Source organism: Salmo salar, chromosome 14, assembly GCF_965601325.2.
Source record: "Salmo salar chromosome 14, fSalSal1, whole genome shotgun sequence".
Classification (NCBI taxonomy): Eukaryota; Metazoa; Chordata; class Actinopteri; order Salmoniformes; family Salmonidae; genus Salmo; species Salmo salar.
Genome location: NC_138304.1, coordinates 62,462,619 through 62,483,447, shown reverse-complemented (window position 1 = coordinate 62,483,447; position 20,829 = coordinate 62,462,619). Strand labels below are relative to the sequence as shown.

Genomic DNA, 20,829 nt, shown 5'->3' with positions numbered 1-20,829 from the left:
AGCCGCTTTCACGTTCTTGTTGATGAAATCTGCCGCTAAAGCTGGGTCCTCGAATCTGTGCATGGAGCCATCCGGTAAAGTCAGTCTCAGAACAGCAGGGTAGATGAGGCCCGAACATCAAGCCCGGGCAGGCGCGTAGCTGGTGCTTCACAGCTCCAAAGCTAGCCCGCTTCTTAGCCACAGCTGTGGTGTAGTCCGCAAATATCGAGACACTTTTACCCTTATAGAGGAGAGGGGATGCTTCTCCCGATCTCCTCAGTATGTCATTGCGGACGTGAAAGAAATGCACCCTGATGACAAATGGTCGCGGGGGTTCTCCATCCCGGGGTCGGCTACGCAGAGTGCGGTGGGCCCGGTCTAGCAGTGGCTTCTCCTCCAGACCGAGCAGCTCCTGAAGCAGGTGGGCCATGAACTTCGTGGGTCTTGGGCCCTCCACTCCCTCCAGTATTCCCAGTAGACAAATGTTGTTCCTCTGCATTCTACTTTCCATATCTTTACATCTATTGTCGAGGTATGCCACCTTAGTTATCAATGAGCAAACGTTAGCCTCGAGCTCGCCTTCCTCAAGGTTCCATTTTTGGACCATTATTGTTTTTATTATATATCCCACCTCTTGGTGATGTCATTCAGAAACAAAATATCAACTTTCATTGCTATGCAGACGACACACAGCTGTTCGATGAAACATGGTGAAGCCCCAAAATTGCCTAATCTGGAAGCCTGTGTTTCAGACATAAGGAAGTGGATGGCGGCAAATGTTTTACTTTTAAATTTGGAAAAAACATAGATGCTAGTTCTAGGTCCCAAGAGACAAAGAAATCTGCTGTTGTGTCTGAAAATTAATCTTGATGGTTGTACAGTCATCTCAAATAAAACTGAAGGACCTCAGCGTTACTCTGGACCCTCATCTCTCTTTTGACGAACGTATCAAGAATATTTCAAGGATAGCTTTTTTCCATCCTCGTAACATTGCAAAAATCTAAAATGTTCTGTCCAAAAATGGTGCAGAAAAGCTAATCCATACTTTTGTCACTTCTAGAGTAGACTACTGCAACGCTCCACTCTCCGGCTACCCGATAAAGCACTAAATAAAGTGCTTCAGTTAGTGCTACACACGGCTGCAAGAATCTTGACTAAAACCCCCAAAACGTACCATATTACTCAAATAAAATTGTAAATGTCACATGCGCCGAATACAACAGGTGTAGACCTTACAGTGAAATACTTTAAGAAGTTAACAAGAAAAGTGTTAACCTGTTAGGGCTAGGGGGCAGTATTGACACGGCTGGATAAAAACGTACCCGATTTAATCTGGTTACTACTCCTGCCTAGTAACTAGAATATGCATATAATTATTGGCTTTGGATAGAAAACACTCCAAAGTTTCTAAAACTGTTTGAATGGTGTCTGTGAGTATAACAGAACTCAAATGGCAGGTCAAAATCCGAGAAGATTCTGTACAGGAAGTACCCTGTCTGACCATTTCTTGAACTTCTTTGCCATCTCTATCCATTACAAAGGATCTCTGCTATAACGTGACACTTCCTACGGCTCACATGGGCTCTCAGAAGGCGTCAAAAAGCTGAATCGTGGCTTTGCAGGCTCTGGCTGAAACAAAGTAGCGCGTTTGGGTAGTGGCTGGTTACAGTACTGTGAGACTCAGGCTCGTGCCCGCGTCGACCGAAAGCTTTGTTTTCTTTCCTCTGTTTACTTAAAAGGAGATTCCCAGTCGGAATATTATCGCTTTTTTACGAGAAAAATGGCATAAAAATTGATTTTAAACAGCGGTTGACATGCTTCGAAGTACGGTAATGGAATATTTAGATTTTTTTTGTCACGAATTGCTCCATGCTCGCGACCCTGATTTACCATTTCGGATAGTGTCTGGAACGCACGAACAAAACGCCGCTATTCGGATATAACGATGGATTATTTGGGACCAAACCAACATTTGTTATTGAAGTAGAAGTCCTGGGAGTGCATTCTGACGAAGACAACAAAGGTAATCAAACTTTTGTAATAGTAAATCTGACTTTGGTCAAGGCTAAACTTGGTCGGTGTCTAAATGGCTAGCCGTGATGGCTGGGCTATCTACTGAGAATATTGCAAAATGTGCTTTCACCGAAAAGCTATTTTAAAATCGGACATAGAGTGTATAGAGGAGTTCTGTATCTATAATTCTTAAAATAATCGTTATGTTTTTTGTGAACGTTTATCGTGAGTAATTTAGGAAATTCACCGGAGGTTTGCGGGGGGTATGCTAGTTCTGAACGTCACATGCTAATGTTAAAAGCTGGTTTTTGATATAAATATGAACTTGATTGAACAAAACATGCATGTATTGTATAACATAATGTCCTAGGTGTGTCATCTGATGAAGATCATCAAAGGTTAGTGCTGCATTTAGCTGTCTTCTGGGTTTTTGTGACATTATATGCTAGCTTGAAAAATGGGTGTCTGATTATTTCTGGCTGGGTACTCTGCTGACATAATCTAATGTTTTGCTTTCGTTGTAAAGCCTTTTTGAAATCGGACGGTGTGGTTAGATTAACGAGAGTCTTGTCTTTAAAATGCTGTAAAATAGTCATATGTTTGAGAAATTGAAGTAATAGCATTTCTAAGGTATTTGAAAATCGCGCCACTGGATTAGACTGGCTGTTGCGTAGGTGGGACGAATTCGTCCCGCGTAGCCCAGAGAGGTTAAAAAAAAGAAAAAAATGAAAGTTATAAATATTTAAACAGCAGCAGTGAAATAACAATAGCGAGGCTATATACAGGGGGTACTTGTACAGAGTCAATGTGCTGGGGCACCAGTTAGTCAAGGTAATTTAGGAAATATGTACATGTAGATAGAGTTAACCTGTTAGGGCTAGGGGGCAGTATTGACACAGCCGGATAAAAAACGTACCCGATTTAATCTGGTTACTACTCCTGCCCAGTAACTAGAATATGCATATAATTATTGGCTTTGGATAGAAAACACCCTAAAGTTTCTAAAACTGTTTGAATGGTGTCTGTGAGTATAACAGAACTCATATGGCAGGCCAAAACCTGAGAAGATTCCATGCAGGAAGTGGCCTGTCTGAGAAGTTGTGTTTCATCTTGGCTCTTTTTATTGAAGACTGAGGATCTTTGCAATAACGTGACACTTCCTACGGCTCCCATAGGCTCTCAGAGCCCGGGAAAAAGCTGAACGATATCGAGGCAGGCTCTGGCTGAAACACATTATCGCTTTTGGCAAGTGGCCGATCAGAGTACTATGGGCTTAGGCGCGTGTCCAAGTCGACCGAATGCTTTATTTTCTTTCGTCTGTTTACCTAAACGCAGATTCCCGGTCGGAATATTATCGCTTTTTTATGAGAAAAATGGCATAAAAATTGATTTTAAACAGCGGTTGACATGCTTCGAAGTACGGTAATGGAATATTTAGAATTGTTTTGTCACGAATTGCGCCATGCTCGTCACCCTTATTTACCCTTTCGGATAGTGTCTTGAACGCACAAACAAAACGCCGCTGTTTGGATATAATTATGGATTATTTTGAACCAAACCAACATTTGTTATTGAAGTAGAAGTCCTGGGAGTGCATTCTGATGAAGACAGCAAAGGTAATAACATTTTTCTTATAGTAAATCTGACTTCGATGAGTGCTAAACTTGCTGGGTGTCTAAATAGCTAGCCCTGTGATGCCGGGCTATCTACTGAGAATATTGCAAAATGTGCTTTCACCGAAAAGCTATTTTAAAATCGGACATATCGAGTGCATAGAGGAGTTCTGTATCTATAATTCTTAAAATAATTGTTATGCTTTTTGTGAACGTTTATCGTGAGTAATTTAGTAAATTCACCGGCAGTGTTCGGTGGGAATGCTAGTCACATGCTAATGTAAAAAGCTGGTTTTTGATATAAATATGAACTTGATTGAACAAAACATGCATGTATTGTATAACATAATGTCCTAGGGTTGTCATCTGATGAAGATCATCAAAGGTTAGTGCTACATTTAGCTGTGGTTTGGGTTTATGTGACATTATATGCTAGCTTGAAAAATGGGTGTCTGATTATTTCTGGCTCGGTACTCTGCTGACATAATCTAATGTTTTACTTTCGTTGTAATGCCTTTTTGAAATCGGACAGTGTGGTTAGATTAACGAGAGTCTTATCTTTAAAATGGTGTAAAATAGTCATATTTTTTAAAAATTGAAGTAATAGCATATCTAAGGATTTGAATAACGCGCCACAGGATTCAACTGGCTGTTGAGTAGGTGGGACGCAAGCGTCCCACCTAGCCCATAGAGGTTAAAGTCCCCGGCCACTAGGAGCGCCACCTCTGGATGAGCGCTTTCCGGTTTACCTATGGCCTTATACAACTCATTGAGTGTGGTCTTAGTGCCAGCATCGGTTTGTGGTGGAATGTAGACAGCTCCGAAAAATACAGATGAAAACTCTTGGTAAATGGTGTGGTCCATAGCTTATCATGATAATCTACCTCAGGTGAGCAAAACATCGAGACTTCCTTAGATTTTGTGCACCAGCTGTTGTTTACAAATATACATAGACCGCCACCCCGTCTTACAAGAGGCCGCCTGTTCTATACTGTCGAAAATGATTAAAACCCGTCAGCTGTATGTTATTTATGTCGTCGATCAGCCACGACTCGGTGAAACATAAGATATTACCATTTTTAATGTCCCATTGGTAGGATATACGTTATCGTAGTTCGTCTATTTTATTATCGATTAATTGTATATTGGCTAATAGGACCGATGGAAAAGGTAGATTACCCTCTCGGCGTTGGATCTTAACAAGGCACCCGGATCTTTGTCCATGATACCTCCGTCACTTTCTCTTGCAAATTACGGGAATGAGGGTCTTGTGTGTCTGAAGTAAATCCTTCCTGTCTAACTCACTGAAGAAAAAGTATTCCTCCAGTATGGGGTGAGTAATCGCTGTACTGATATCTAGAAGCTATTTTCGGTGGTAGAAACATTATGTACAAAATAACTTACAGATAACACGAAAAAACATACACTATGTTGTCCCCAGCCCACCTGGTCATTCTGCTGCTCTTTTTTCAACTATTCTGCCTGCGGCTATGGAACCCTGACCTGTTCACCGGATGTGCTGTTTTTGAGTCTCTCTCTCTCCCTCTACCGCTCCCTCTCCCTCTACCTCTCCCACTGAATGCTAGGATATGAAAAGCCAACTGACAGTTACTCCAAGAGGCACTGACCTGTTCCACACATCCTCATTTCAGAGTTTTTATTTATTTAAAAAAATGTTATACATTGTAGAATAATAGTGAAGACTATGAAATAACACATATGGAAACATGTAGGAACCAAAAAAGTGTTAAACAAATCAAAATATATTTTACATTCATCAAAGTAGTGTCGTGTCTTTGGCATCATTAAAACAGAAGACATGTTTATCAAATAACTCAAATTATTATTATGCAACTAAACATATTAATCGTGTAACTGTAATTAACTAGGAGGTCAGATTACAAAGTTATAATTTTCCTAATATAAAACTTTCAGATATCATAATATCTGATCTATGAGTCTTCTGATTTAATGACGTATTCTTTACCTCGTCAGTCTCATTCCAAACTTCGTAAACTGTTGGTTATCTGCACGAACCCAGTCTTGTCTGAGTCATCCATACATCAATTGTCTTAAAATCATTTATTTACTAACTAAATAATTCACAGAAATGCATAACACAGATATGGTTACAAGGAAATGATAGGAGAATGTGCCCTAGTGGGCTAAACCGGCATGGCGGCTTGTTAGACAAAAGGGGTGGGTGGGTCTGTCTGTCTGTCTGTCTGTCTGTCTGTCTGTCTCTAGAGACATTCATTATAGAATGGATGTTTCGTCTGTCTTTGCGTTCAATGATACCGAATTCCTAGCTGCAGACTAGTAATTAATATCAAAGACTTGTTATTATTCTGTCGGTTTCAATAGTCTAAGAGTTTAACCACGTGGTATGGTTAAAGTTCAGAATGAGGAATGCATGGTCAAACCTTGCAAATAAATAAATAAAAAACCTTGGCCCTCTCTTCTCGAGGTAAGCTGGTCTCCTGATAGAAAATCTGGGTGGGGTTTATATTCAGAACATAGAAAAGGCTGTCTCATGACGCCAGGTCCTGTCTGTGTCCCTGGGGGCGTGCCAAGGACTTAGTTAAGACTCCAAAGGGAATTTGAGTTTCCTTCATTAACCTCTCTAGGCTAGGCGGGACGAATTCGTCCCACCTACGTAACAGCCACGGCTATCCTGTGGCGCGATTTTCAAAACCTTAAAAATCCTATTACTTCAATTTCTCAAACATATGACTATTTTACAGCCATTTAAAGATAAGACTCTCGTTAATCTAACCACACTGTCCGATTTCAAAAAGGCTTTACAACGAAAGCAAAACATTAGATTATGTCAGCAGAGTACCAAGCCAGAAATAATCAGACACCCATTTTTCAAGCCAGCATATAATGTCACCAAAACCCAGAAGACAGCTAAATGCAGCACTCACCTTTGATGATCTTCATCAGATGACAACCCTAGGACATTATGTTATACAATACATGCATGTTTTGTTCAATCAAGTTCATATTTATATCAAAAACCAGCTTTTTACATTAGCATGTGACGTTCAGAACTAGCATACCCCCCGCAAACTTCCGGGGAATTCGCTAACATTTTACTAAATTACTCACGATAAACGTTCACAAAAAGCATAACAATTATTTTAAGAATTATAGATACAGACCTCCTCTATGCACTCGATATGTCCGATTTTAAAATAGCTTTTTGGTGAAAGCACATTTTGCAATATTCTAAGTACATAGCCCAGGCATCACGGGCTCGCTATTTAGACACCCGGCAAGTTTAGCACTCACCATAATCATATTTACTATTATAAAAATGTCATTACCTTTTGTTGTCTTCGTCAGAATACACACCCAGGACAGCTACTTCAATAACAAATGTTGGTTTGGTCCAAAATAATCCATCGTTATATCCGAATAGCGGCGTTTTGTTCGTGCGTTCCAGACACTATCCGAAATAGTAAAGAAGTGTCACGCGCTTGGCGCAATTCGTGACAATAAAATTCTAAGTATTCCATTGCCGTACTTCGAAGCATGTCAACCGCTGTTTAAAATCAATTTTTACGACATTTTTCTCGTAGAAAAGCGATAATATTCCGACAGGGAATCTCCTTTTCGGCAAACAGAGGAAAAAATCCCAAAGGCGGGGGCGGTCGGGGTCACGCGCATAAGCTAGTGTCTCTTGATCGGCCACTTGAGAAAGGCGATAATGTGTTTCAGCCTGGGGCTGGAATGACGACATTCTGTTTTTTCCCGGGCTCTGAGCGCCTATGGACGACGTGGGAAGTGTCACGTTAGAGCAGAGATCCTTAGTAAATGATAGAGATGGAAAAGAAGTTCAACAAATGGTCAGACAGGCCACTTCCTGTAAAGGAATCTCTCAGGTTTTGACCTGCCATTTGAGTTCTGTTATACTCACAGACACCATTCAAACAGTTTTAGAAAATTTAGGGTGTTTTCTATCCATATGTAATAAGTATATGCATATTCTAGTTACTGAGTAGGAGTGGAAACCAGATTAAATCGGGTATATGTTTTTTATCCAGCCGTGTCAATGCTGCCCCCTAGCCCTAACAGGTTAAACAGTCCAAAATCACATTTACACAATTTCACAAACAGTTCCATCCTTATTCATTCATTTTATACAACCATTAGATATAAGTCTCACAACTGAGGCTATTATATAAACAGAGCCATGGTAATGTGGCCGTATTGTCTCTCATGAGTTTCACGAAATTGTACCAACGGACCAGTTCGTAGCTGGATTCTTCACCGATATTTTATACCTTCTCCAGAACATAAATGTCGTTCGGTTCCCCAGTCCTGTGAGGTGGAAGAATTCCTTTGTCTCTCTCTGAAAACACTCTGTCTGTGGCCATGAGGCGGGACATTTTCTTAGGAATTTATGACCGCTCAACAGGGCTTGAGTAGGGGGAGGTAGGGGGATGGTACATAGAAAACCCAAAGAGGGCAACGTCATGACAGTAGCCACCCTTTTGCCTTGATGACAGACACACTCTTGGCACTCTCTCAACCAGTTTCTTGAGGAATGCTTTTCCAACAGTCTTGAAGGAGTTCAGACATATGCTGAGTACTTGTTGGCTGCTTTTCCTTCACTCTGCGGTCCAACTCATCCCAAACCACCTCAACTGGGTTGAGGTCAGGTGATTATGGAGGCCAGGTCATCTGATGCTGCACTCCATCACACTCCTTGGCGTCCTTACACAGCCTGTAGGTGTGTTTTGGTTCATTGTCCTGTTGAAAAACAAATTTACATTTCCGTCATTTAGCAGACGCTCTTATTCAGAGCGACTTACAAATTGGTGTATTCACCTTATGATATTGATAGTCCCACTAAGCGCAAACCAGATGGGATGGCACATCGCTGCAGAATGCTGTGGTAGCTATGCTGGTTAAGTATGCCTTGAATTCTAAATAAATCACAAACAGTGTCACCAGCAAAGCACCATCACACCTCCTCCATGCTTCATGGTGGGAACCACAGATGCGTTGATCATCCGTTCACCTACTCTGCGTCTAACAAAGACATGGCGGTTGGAACCAAAAATGGAAAAATCTGTCTAACGTCCATTGCTCGTGTTTCTTGGCCCAAGCAAGTCTCTTCTTCTTATTGGTGTCCTTTAGTAGTGGTTTCTTTGCAGCAATTTGACCATGAAGTCCTGATTCACACAGTCTCCTCTGAACAGTTGATGTTGAGATGTCTGTTACTGTGAAGCATTTATTTGGGCCGCAATCTGGGGTGCAGTTAAATCTAATGAACTTATCCTCTGCAGCATAGGTAACTCTGGGTCTTCCAATCCTGCGGTGGTCCTAATGAGAGCCAGTTTCATCACAGCGCTTGATAGTTTTTGCGACTGTACTTGAACTTCTTGAAAAATGTTCTGGATTTATTGACCTTCATGTAATGATGGCCTGTTGTTTCTCTTTGCTTATTTGAGCTGTTCTTGCAATAATATGGACTTGGTCTTTAACCAAATGGGGTTATCTTCTGTATACCACCCCTACAACTGGCTCAAACGCATTAACAAGTCACACAAGTTAAATGAAATGCATTACAGGTGACTACCTCATGAAGCTGGTTGAGAGAAGGCCAAGAATGTGCAAAGCGTCATCAAGGCAAAGGGTGGCCACTTTGAAGAATCTAAAATCTAAAATATATTTTGATTTGTTTAACACTTTTTTGCTTACTAAATGATTCCATGTGTGTTATTTCAAAGTTTTGATGGCTTCACTATTATTACAATGTAGAAAATAGTCAGAACAAAGAATGAGTAGGTGTGTCCAAAGTTTTGACTGGTACTGTAGATCATGAAGGAACGCATCGGGGTTAGAACGTAAAAAAATGTATCTTCACAATTATACAAGGGTCAGAGTATTTCAATTTGGTATCTGTAATGCAAGCAATTGGGCAGTGTTCACTGATATCATTTGCAAAAGCACCACTAGCCAAATATTTATGGGGATGGAGGAGTTTTTATTATCAGCTGAGTCAAGTTGAACTCAAGACAGATATTCTTAAACTGATCTGTGGCATGTGTATGCCAATCAAGATTGAGATCTAACACAATCAGTTCAGTTACCAGAAGGGGTTTTAAATAATCATAAATAATAGAATGCATCAATTAATATATGCATATTTTGGCTTATGGACACTTTTTTATAATCAACAGCTCAAATATTTTGGAGGCAGAGATGCTAAGAAAGCATGATGCCATACAGGTCTTACATAAATAAACTTTAAAAAAGAGGGAGGGGTGGCTATTATATAGACTAAATGGCAACGTCCTTATCCATAATCAAATAATTCAGCCAGGTCTCTGAGATAACCAGAACGACTGGCCTAGTGTCATGCACCCAAACATCCAGAAAGTCCAGTTTAGACACTAGGCTTCGCACATTTAATGGAACAGTCCAAGCCCTCTGCGAGATTTGAAAACATCAGGAGTATCCATGGTGACACAAGAGTCAATAGAACTGGATGAGCTAGCCAGGGCACAGGGCCAGCGAGGGCACAGGGCCAGAAATGATAGGACGTTTTTAGTTATCCAGCAGAGACCCAATCAATTCTTCAAAGTCCTGTTTCAGCCATTCAGAGCTACCATTCCTAATGTCATTAAATCCCACATGGACTACAACAGGATCAATTTCCGTGTGCTGACGTAGAACAGTGGGGAGCAGTCTAGTAATATCCTGTACTCAAGCCCCAGGGTAACACAGGATTTTTGTTCCAGAAACCGAGACGTTTCTTACCATAGAGCTGCTTAACCTGTTAGGGCTAGGGGGCAGTATTGACACGGCTGGATAAAAAACGTACCCGATTTAATCTGGTTACTACTCCTGCCCAGTAACTACAATATGCATATAATTATTGGCTTTGGATAGAAAACACCCTATAGTTTCTAAAACTGTTTGAATGGTGTCTGTGAGTATAACAGAACTCATATGGCAGGCAAAAACCTGAGAAGATTCTGAACAGGAAGTGGCCTGTCTGACAAGTTGTTGTTCATCTTGGCTCTTTTTATTGAAGACTGAGGATCTTTGCTGTAACGTGACACTTCCTACGGCTCCCATAGGCTCTCAGAGCCCGGGAATAAGCTGAATGATATCGAGGCAGCCCCAGGCTGAAACACATTATCGCGTTTGGATAGTGGCTGGTCAGAGTACTCTGAGACTCAGGCTCGTGCACGAGATGTTTTTATTTTCTCTCTCTTTGTACGTATACACGCTTTCCCGGTCGGAATATTATCGCTTTTATACGAGAAAAATTGCATAAAATTGATTTTAAACAGCGGTTGACATGCTTCGAAGTACGGTAATGGAATATTTAGAATTTTTTGGTCACGAAATGCGCCATGCTCGTCACCCTTATTTACCCTTTCGGATAGTGTCTTGAACGCACGAACAAAACACCGCTATTTGGATATAACAATGGATTATTTGGGACCAAACCAACATTTGTTATTGAAGTAGAAGTCCTGGGAGTGCATTCTGACGAGGAACAGCAAAGGTAATAACATTTTTCTTATAGTAAATCTGACTTTGGTGAGTGCTAAACTTGATGGGTGTCTAAATAGCTAGCCCTGTGATGTTGGGCTATCTACTTAGAATATTGCAAAATGTGCTTTCACCGAAAAGCTATTTTAAAATTGGACATATCGAGTGCATAGAGGAGTTCTGTATCTATCATTCTTAAAATAATTGTTATGTTTTTTGTGAACGTTTATCGTGAGTAATTTAGTAAATTCACCGGCAGTGTTCGGTCGGAATGCTAGTCACATGCTAATGTAAAAAGATGGTTTTTGATATAAATATGAACTTGATTGAACAAAACATGCATGTATTGTATAACAATGTCCTAGGATTGTCATCTGATGAAGATCATCAAAGGTTAGTGCTGCATTTAGCTGTGGTTTGGGTTTATGTGACATTATATGCTAGCTTGAAAAATGGGTGTCTGATTATTTCTGGCTGGGTACTCTGCTGACATAATCTAATGTTTTGCTTTCGTTGTAAAGCCTTTTTGAAATCGGACAGTGTGGTTAGATTAACGAGAGTCTTGTCTTTAAAATGGTGTAAAATAGTCATATGTTTGAGAAATTGAAGTAATAGCATTTCTAAGGTATTTGAATAACGCGCCACGGGATTCCACTGGCTGTTACGTAGGTGGGACGAAATCGTCCCACTGGCCCTAGAGAAGTTAAGCATGTCCCAGTTTAGGTCACCGAGCAGCACGGACTCTGAAGATAGATGGGGGGCAATCAGTTCACATATGGTGTCCAGAGCACAGCTGGGGGCAGAAGGTGGTCTATAGCAGGCGGCAATGGTGAGAGACTTGTATTTAGAGAGATGGAGTTTTAAAAGTAGAAGTTCAAATTGTTTGGGTACAGACCTGGTTATGATTGATAGTTTGACAGAAGCCATCCTATATAAACTTATTGATGCTGTTCTGCACACCACTGTTGTATTGCGCCGTTATTTGCCTGTTTGTAGCCTGCCTGTTAGCTTGCACGAATCTTGCCATTCTCCTTCAACCTCTCATCACAAGCCTTTTTCGCCCACAGGACAGCCTCTGACTGGATGTTTTATTTGCCGCATCATTCTCAGTGAACCTTACACACTGTCGTGCGTGAAAAGCCGAGGAGGACGGTCGTTTCTGAGATACTGGAACCAGCGCACTTGGCACCGACAATCATACCATCCTCAAAGTTGCTTAGGTCACTCGTTTTGCCCATTTTTAATGTTCAATCGAACAGTAACTGAATGCCTTGAAGCCTGCTTTATATTACAAGCCACGTGACTCACTGTCTGTAGGGGCGAACCATTTGTGAACAGGGTGGTGTACCTAATAAACTGGCCACTGAGTGTATATGGGCACATCCTATATTGATATCACCATTACGCAAGTAATACTTTTTCAATTTATCCTTCTCTTACCCAGGCATGTCAAAATAGGAAAGGAGTAAACAGAAAAGCACAGGTGATATGATGACACATTTTGGGCTTGAGTTCACATGCTTCTTTGTCATTTACTACCAGCACTTCTATAATTTTAGCAAAATGTAGAGGATGCTTTAGTGAGTTCCTGTGCTCAGAGGCTCTGGATACGTGCCTATGGGGCCTGGTCAAAAGTAGTGCACTATAAAGGGAATAAATAGGGTGCCATTTGGGACTCATAAGGCTTCCCACCTGCCCACTCCTTCCTTGTTCTTCATTGATCAATTAAGGTAATTGATTAGTTATAAACTCCCCTCAGCTGGTTGACTAGGTCTTAAATTGGACACGAATTGAAAGGAAATAACAAAAATCTGCAGACACATGGCCCTCCAGGAATTGAGTTTGACAGCCCAGGTATAAAGGTACAAAACTCTTTTTGACAACAAAAATATTATAACGTTGTTTGGTTTTATTGGAATTTTGTCATTACATTCTGCTTCTATTATACTGTGAGAACATGAATCATACTACATTTGGGCTCCTATAGAGTGTCAACACCATAGGATATTCACAGAATAACATACAAATATGAAGACAGACATTTGAAAGTTTAGACATATTGCTGACAGATCAAACCCCTACCACAAATGACATTACACTACCACACTTACTGTAGGTTCTAGATACACTCCTTTTACTTTGTGGAATGGTATAGCTGTCTCAGGGGTAGACAGTGTGTATGGTGGATGGAAACATTCTAAGGGGCAGATTCCCAGACACAGATTAAGCTTAGTCCTGGACTAAAATGTTATCTCAATGGGGATTCTCCATCCCAGATGTGTCTGTAAAACTGGCCATAAAAGTAGTCCCAGATCTAATTGTTGATCTTCAGAACAAATAGGTTGTTAGAGGTCAGGACGAACAGTCTCTCATTGGTTGCTCTGAAGCCTAGGACAATGTTGTTTGACTCCAGGCTGGCCACCTGTTGCTTAGCGACCTGGCCCACCTGACGACCCTGCATCCTGTTGAACAGGACTGTGTCCACCGGCGACGGCTGCCGGTAGATGAACACCCGGCGAAGACACTCCCCCAAGGCGGCATAGGAGAAGTTTGGGGGGCAGGTGGCAAATTTCTTGTCACGTTTCGACGCCTGGACGTAGCCTAGGAGATCCGAAAAATGAAAAAGACAATGAGTAAGTTGGAAGAAAATAAAAACATTTTTGGTTGCACCTCGTGTCACGTTGGTAGAATACCTTCTACTCATCTCCAAAGACACGGAGAAACACAGGGCTTGTTGTGACAAACATCAGCCACACGGGAATTAGCATCGAACTAGCTCAAGATGGCGCTGAAAGACATGGCAGCTCTGCTTCTAGCTCCTATGCAACTTTGCAGTATTTTCTTTTTTTGTGTGTTATTTCTTCCATTATTGACCCAGAACATTTTTTTGTGTTATTACATACAGCCGGAAATAACTTTTGGATATCAGAGCGGCGGTAACTCACCAGCATTACGACTTTCCCGAATTGGATCCTTTGTTCGTACCCCCCAGGGCAATTGAAGTTATCCCAGAGGCTGCACCAAGACGCCACCAGCAGAAAAGAGGTATTCGGAGTGGACTTCTAGTCTGACTCAGGAGACGTGCACACCATCCACCGCTTCAGAGTATATTACTCGCTAATGTTCAGTCTCTGGATAATAAAGTAGACGAACTCAGGGCAAGGATCTCCTTCCAGAGAGACATCAGGGACTGTAACATACTCTGTTTCACGGAATCAAGGCTCTCTCCAGATATACTGTCCCCGTCTGTACAGCCAGCGGTGTTCAGTACATCGCGCAGACAGGAATAAAGAACTCTCCAGGAAGAAGAAAGGCGGTGCTGTATGTTTCATGATTAACAATTCATGGTGTGATTGTGATAACGTACAGAAACTCAAGTCCTTTTGTTAACCCGATCTAGAAAACCTCACAATCAAATGTCGACCGTATTACCTCCCAAGAGAATTCCCTTTGGTTATCGTCACAGCCTTGTATATTCCCCCTCACCACGACAGCCCTCAAGGAACTACACTGGACTTTGTGCAAACTGGAAACCACATATCCTGAGGTCGCATTTATTATAGCTGGGGATTTTTACAAAGCAAATTTGAATAAACACGATACCGAAGTTCTATCAACACGTTGACTATAGTGCTCGCGCTGAAAAAAAGCTTGGCCGCTGTTACTCCCCCTTCCGGGATGCCTACAAGGCCTTCCCCCACCCTCCCTTCGGCAAATCAGATCACTACTCCATTTTGCTCCTCCATTCCTATAGGCAGAAACTCAAACAGGAAGTGCCCATCGTAAGGTCTATTCAATGCAGGTCTGACCAATCGGAACCCATTTTTCAAGATTGTTTTGATCACGTGGACTGGAATATGTTCCAGGTAGCTTCTTAGAATAACATTGACGTATACACGGACACGGTGACTGAGTTCATCAAGAAGTGTATAGGGGATGTTGTTTCCACTGGGTGTATTAAAACCTACCCAAACCAGAAACCGTGGATAGTTGGCAGTATTCGCGCAAAACTAAAAGCGCGAACAACTGCATTTAACCATGGAAAGGTGACTGGGAATATGGTCGAATACAAACAGAGGAGTTAGACACTGTGTAAGACAATAAAACAGGCAAAACGTCAGTAAAGAGAAAGTGAAGTCGCAATTCAACGGCTCAGACATGAGACGTATGTGGCAGAGTCTACAGACAAGATTACAAAGGGAAAACCAACCACGTAAGTTCGGGGCCCTGGGTCTGAACCCCACCCTGTGCAACTGGGTCCTGGACTTCCTGACGGCCGCCCCCAGGTGGTGAAGGTACGACAACACCTCCACTTCGCTGATCCTCAACACTGGGGCCCCACAACGGTGCGTGCTCAGCCCCCTCCTGTACGCCCAACTCAATCATAAAGTTTGCAGACGATACAACAGTAGTAGGCCTGATTACCAACAATGACGAGACAGCCTACAGGGAGGAGATGAGGGCCCTGGCGGAGTGGTGCCAGGAAAATAACATCTCCCTCAAAGTCGACAAAACGAAGGAGCTGATCGTGAACTTCAAGAAACGCCCCCATCCACATCGAAAAGACCGCAGTGGAGAAGGTGAAAAGCTTCAAGTTCCTCGGCGTACACATCAGTGACAATCTGAAATGATCCACCACATAGACACTGAGGTGAAGAAGGCGCAACAGTGCCTCTTCAACCTCAGGTGGCTGAAGAAATTTGGCTTGGCCCCGATGACCCTCACAAACTTTTACAGATGCACAATTGAGAGCATCCTGTCAGGCTGTATCACCGCCTGGTACGGCAACTGCACCGCCCACAATTGCAAGGCTCTCCACGGGGTTGTGCGGTCTGCCCAACGCATCACCGGGGGTACACTGCCTGCCCTCCAGGACACCTACAGCACCCAATGTCACAGGAAGGCCAAATATATAATCAAGGACATCAACCACCGAGCCACGGCCTGTTCACCCTGCTACCATCCAGAAGGCGAGGTCAGTACAGGTGCATCAAAGCTAGGACCGAGAGACTGAAAGAAAGCTTCTATCTCAAGGCCATCAGACTGTTAAATAGTCATCACTAGCCGGCTACCACCCAGTTACTCAACCCTGCACCTTAGAGGCTGCTGCACTATATACATAGACACGGAATCACTGGTCACTTTAACCTGTTTGGGATAGGGGGCAGTATTTTCACGTCCGGATAAAAAACGTATCCGATTTAATCTGGTTACCACTCCTACCCAGTAACTAGAATATGCATATACTTATTACATATGGATAGAAAACACCCTAAAGTTTCTAAAACTGTTTGAATGGTGTCTGTGAGTATAACAGAACTCATTTGGCAGGCAAAAATATGAGAAGGTTTCATGCAGGAAGTGGCCTGTCTGACAAGGTGTTGTTGTTCTTGCTTCTGTTTATTGAAGAGTCAGGATCTTAGCTGTAACGTGACATTTCCCACGGCTCCAATAGGCTCTCAGAGCCCGGGAAAAACCTGAACGATGACGAGGCAGCCTCAGGCTGAAACACATTATCGCCTTTTCCAAGTGGCCCATCAGATTCGACCCAGTGATATATTTTCCTTCGGCTGTTTATCTAATTGCAGATTCCCGGTCGAAATATTATCGCTTTTTTACGAGAAAAATGGCATAAAAATTGATTTTAAACAGCGGTTGACATGCTTCGAAGTACGGTAATGAAATATTTAGAAATCTTTTGTCACGAAATGCGCCGTGCGCACGACCGTTATTTACCATTGGGATAGTGTCTGGGACGCACGAACAAAACGTCGCTGTTGGAACATAACTATGGATTATTTTGGACCAAACCTACATTTGTTATTGAAGTAGAAGTCCTGGGAGTGCATTCTGACGAAGAACAGGAAAGGTAAGACCATTTTTCTTATAGTAAATCTGATATTGGTGAGTGCTAAACCTGCTGGGTGTCTAAATAGCTAGCCCTGTGATGCCGGGCTATGTACTTAGAATATTGCAAAATGTGCTTTCACCGAAAAGCTATTTTAAAATCGGACATATCGAGTGCATAGAGGAGTAATGTATCTATAATTCTTAAAATAATTGTTATGCTTTTTGTGAACGTTTATCGTGAGTAATTTAGTAAATTGTTAGTAAATTCGCCGGAAGTTTGCGGGGGGCATGCTAGTTCTGAACGTCACATGCTAATGTAAAAAGCTGTTTTTTTATATAAATATGAACTTCATTGAACAAAACATGCATGTATTGTATAACAATGTCCTAGGTGTGTCATCTGATGAAGATCATCAAAGGTTAGTGCTGCATTTAGCTGTCTTCTGGGTTTTTGTGACATTATATGCTAGCTTGAAAAATGGGTGTCTGATTATTTCTGGCTGGGTACTCTGCTGACATAATCTAATGTTTTGCTTTCGTTGTAAAGCCTTTTTGAAATCGGACAGTGTGGTTAGATTAACGAGAGTCTTGTCTTTAAATAGCTGTAAAATAGTCATATGTTTGAGAAATTGAAGTAATAGGATTTTTAAGGTTTTTGAAAATCGCGCCACAGGCTTCAACTGGCTGTTACGTAGGTGGGACGAATGTTTACATACTTCTTTACTCATTTCATATGTATATACTGTATTCTATTCTACTGTATTTTAGTCAATGCCACTCCAACATTGCTCCTCCTAATATTTATATATTTCTTAATTCCATTCTTTTACTTTTAGATGTGTGTGTATTGTTGTGAATTTTTGGATACTCCTGCACTCTGCTAAATATGTGTATGTGACCAATACAATTTGATTAGATTTTAATTACTATTGTGCCATTTCTATAGTAGTTTACAGGTCTCCATCTACACTCACTCTTCACACAAAGAGAACATCGCAATAATGGCATCCAGCAATCACAATCATGTCCTTGAAATACCTAAATGTACTCTCGTGACTGGCAGGCTGTAATTTAAAACAATATGCCACTAGCACTCTTTTTGGGGTCAATTTTCATGAGTGTTTTGAGCATGTTAAATAAACTCAGTCTGAGGCAATGTCCTGAGACTAGCACAAAGATGCCATCTGAAAACAAATTTGTTTCCCTGATTTAGCGTTGTAAGAGGTGTGTCTGAGGTGTTGACAGAACTGCCAGTACTAATAATTACTAATCTAAAAAGTTTCTACACGTACCGAGGGCGTTGAAGGTGGCGATGTGTTCCCACATGTTGCTGGGCTGGTCCGGACGGGGCTGCCACAGCAGGGCGTCCACGTCATGACGCAGACAGAAACTAGGCATCTCAGATGGGTTCAAGTCCACCGTGAACAGGTACTGATGGCTCCCTAAGTTCACCTGGAGAAAGAGATATACTGTAGTAAGACTTTATTAGTCCCAAAAAGATGGTTTGTAGATGTAGACATTTCAACTAACTTTCCACTAACCCTAACCCGTAACCTAAAGATATGCAGTTCTTCATCTGGCATCTCTTTTCATCTCTCCAATCATAGCTTTTAGAGCCCAGTGAATCTCAACTCTATTAAAAAAAAAGAAAAAAGTAAAATAGTTCCCTCAAACAAAACCAGAGAATATTATGGTTCCTTTTAATCAAATTATACATAAACATCCATGAAACATACACAACATTCCAAATTAATTGTCTATTAACTGAGGACAGAAAAACAATCAATAGGGAGAGAGAATCAAAGTATTCTAATCAGGAGAGGACATGGAACCAGTGCATGCAACCAGTTTTTCTGAATGCATCAGTCTGCCTTCATTATTCCTCCCACAGTGGAGGCAGGGAGAGAGAAGGCGAAAGTGAGAGAAAAAGAAAGAGCGTGACAGAGAGAGATAGACACGGAGATAGAAAGAGAAAAAGAAATTGAGAAAGCCAAAGAGAAAGCCAGAGAACGATTGAGTCCCATTTCGAAGCACATGTTCACACAATTTATACCATGACGTTGTCCCTCTTTATACACGACCTTGTGCTATTATTGTATTGAAAGGTCTGGTCATCCAGTGTTTCACATGTGAATCTCTTTGCCAACAAGTTTTATCGGTAGACAGTTCTCCCCTCCAGTTTCTATGCTCACTTGACATCTATTTAACATTTGTATCATAAACAGGCCTGTATGTGATTGATAGTTGGCGATTGGTGACAGTTCCACGGACATGGAACAATCCTCAAAGCTATAGTTCACTTTTTTGTGGCTGCGTCCCTCACATTGTCAAATCAGCCAATTGGGATTTCAGAAGTCTTGTTTGTGTAAATAGAATGACAATGAAAGTTGTCAACAACTGCTTTGGCCGTAATTTAAAGTCTGCAATGACGTTCAAACATAATACATTATGTAAGAATAGAGTAAAGCACTACCCTCTGAATCGCTTTACGGTCGGATGCCGAGCAGTTGCCATACCAGGCGGTGATGCAACCGATCAGGATGCTCGCGATGGTACAGCAGTATAACTTTTTGAGGATCTGGGAACCATGCCAAATATTTTCAGTCTCCTGAGGGGTAATAGGCGTTGTTGTCATGCCCTCTTCACCACTTTCTTGGTGTGTTTGGACCATGATAATTTGTTGGTGATGTGGACACCAAGGAACTTGAAACTCTCGACCCGCTCAACTACAGCCCCTTCAACGTGAATGGGGGCATGTTCGGCCCTCCTTTTCCTGTAGTCCACAATCATCTCCTTTGCCTTGCTCACGTAGAGGGAGATGTTATTGTCCTGGCACCACAATGCCAGGTCTCTGACCTCCTCCCTATAGGCTGTCTCATCGTTGTCGGTGATCAGGCCTACCACTGTTGTCGTCAGCAAACTTAATGATGGTGTTGGAGTCATGCTTGGCCACACAGTCGTGGGTTAACAGGGACTACAAGAAGGGACTAAGCACGCACCCGAGGGGCCCCCGTATATAGAATCAGCGTGGCAGATGTGCTGTTTTCTACCCTTACCACCTGGGGGCGGCCTTCAGGAAGTCCAGGATCTAGTCACAGAGGGAGGTGTTTAGTCCCAGGGACTTTAGCTTAGTGATGAGCTTTGTGGGAACTATGGTGTTGAACGCTGAGCTGTAGTCAATGAATAGCATTCTCACATAGGTGTTCCTTTTGTCCAGGTGGGAAAGGGCAGGGTGGAGTCCAATTGAGACTGCGTCATCTATGAATTTTTTTGGGCAGTATGCGAATTGGAGTAGGTGCCCCAAATTCCTAATGAGTTAATTATTACATGATTCATTTAAATTGAGTAAAAATTTTACGTAGTAGGTAATTATTCGATAAATAGCAGTCATCACGCGACAGTGGCTAAGATGGGAAGAAATCTGTCCAACTACAACTGGCTCAGAACAGGGTAGCACGTCTGGCCCTTAAAATGTACACGTAGAGCTAACAATAATATGCATGTAAATCTCTCATGGCTAAAAGTGGAGAAGAGATTGACTTCATCACTACTTGTTTTTGTAAGACAGAGGTGTCTGTCTAAACTACTAGCACACAGCTCGTACACCCATGCATACCCCACAAGACATGCCACCAAAGGTATCTTCACAATCCCCAAGTCAAGAAAAGGCTATGGGAGGCACACCGTATTAAATAGAGCCATGGCTACATGGAACTCTACTCAACATCAGGTAACTGATGCAAGCAGTAGAATCAGATTTAAAAAACTGATAAATATACACCTTATGGAACAGTGGGTACTGTGAAAAGACACACACAAAGGCACAGACACACATGATAAAGACATGCACTCTACA

At 41.9% G+C, this 20,829-nt stretch overlaps 1 protein-coding gene across 7 annotated transcripts in view; it reads right to left on the bottom strand.

Annotated features, from left to right (window-relative positions):
* Positions 1-20,829, bottom strand: part of nudcd1 (NudC domain containing 1) — an 88,798-nt gene that overhangs the window by 19,007 nt on the left and 48,962 nt on the right. For 4 of the 7 annotated variants that reach the window (XM_045693610.1, XM_045693611.2, NM_001140357.1 and 1 more), the window contains 2 exons: positions 18,266-18,425; positions 13,013-13,724 (listed from right to left, as the gene is read on the bottom strand). In XM_045693610.1, coding sequence (XP_045549566.1) covers positions 13,438-13,724; positions 18,266-18,425 — 447 coding nt within the window. In that variant the 3' untranslated portion in view covers positions 13,013-13,437. Of the gene's footprint in view, positions 1-13,012; positions 13,725-18,265; positions 18,426-20,829 lie in introns of those variants that run through there. The other 3 variants (XR_014380270.1, XM_082960642.1, XM_045693612.2) reach the window with 1 other exon arrangement.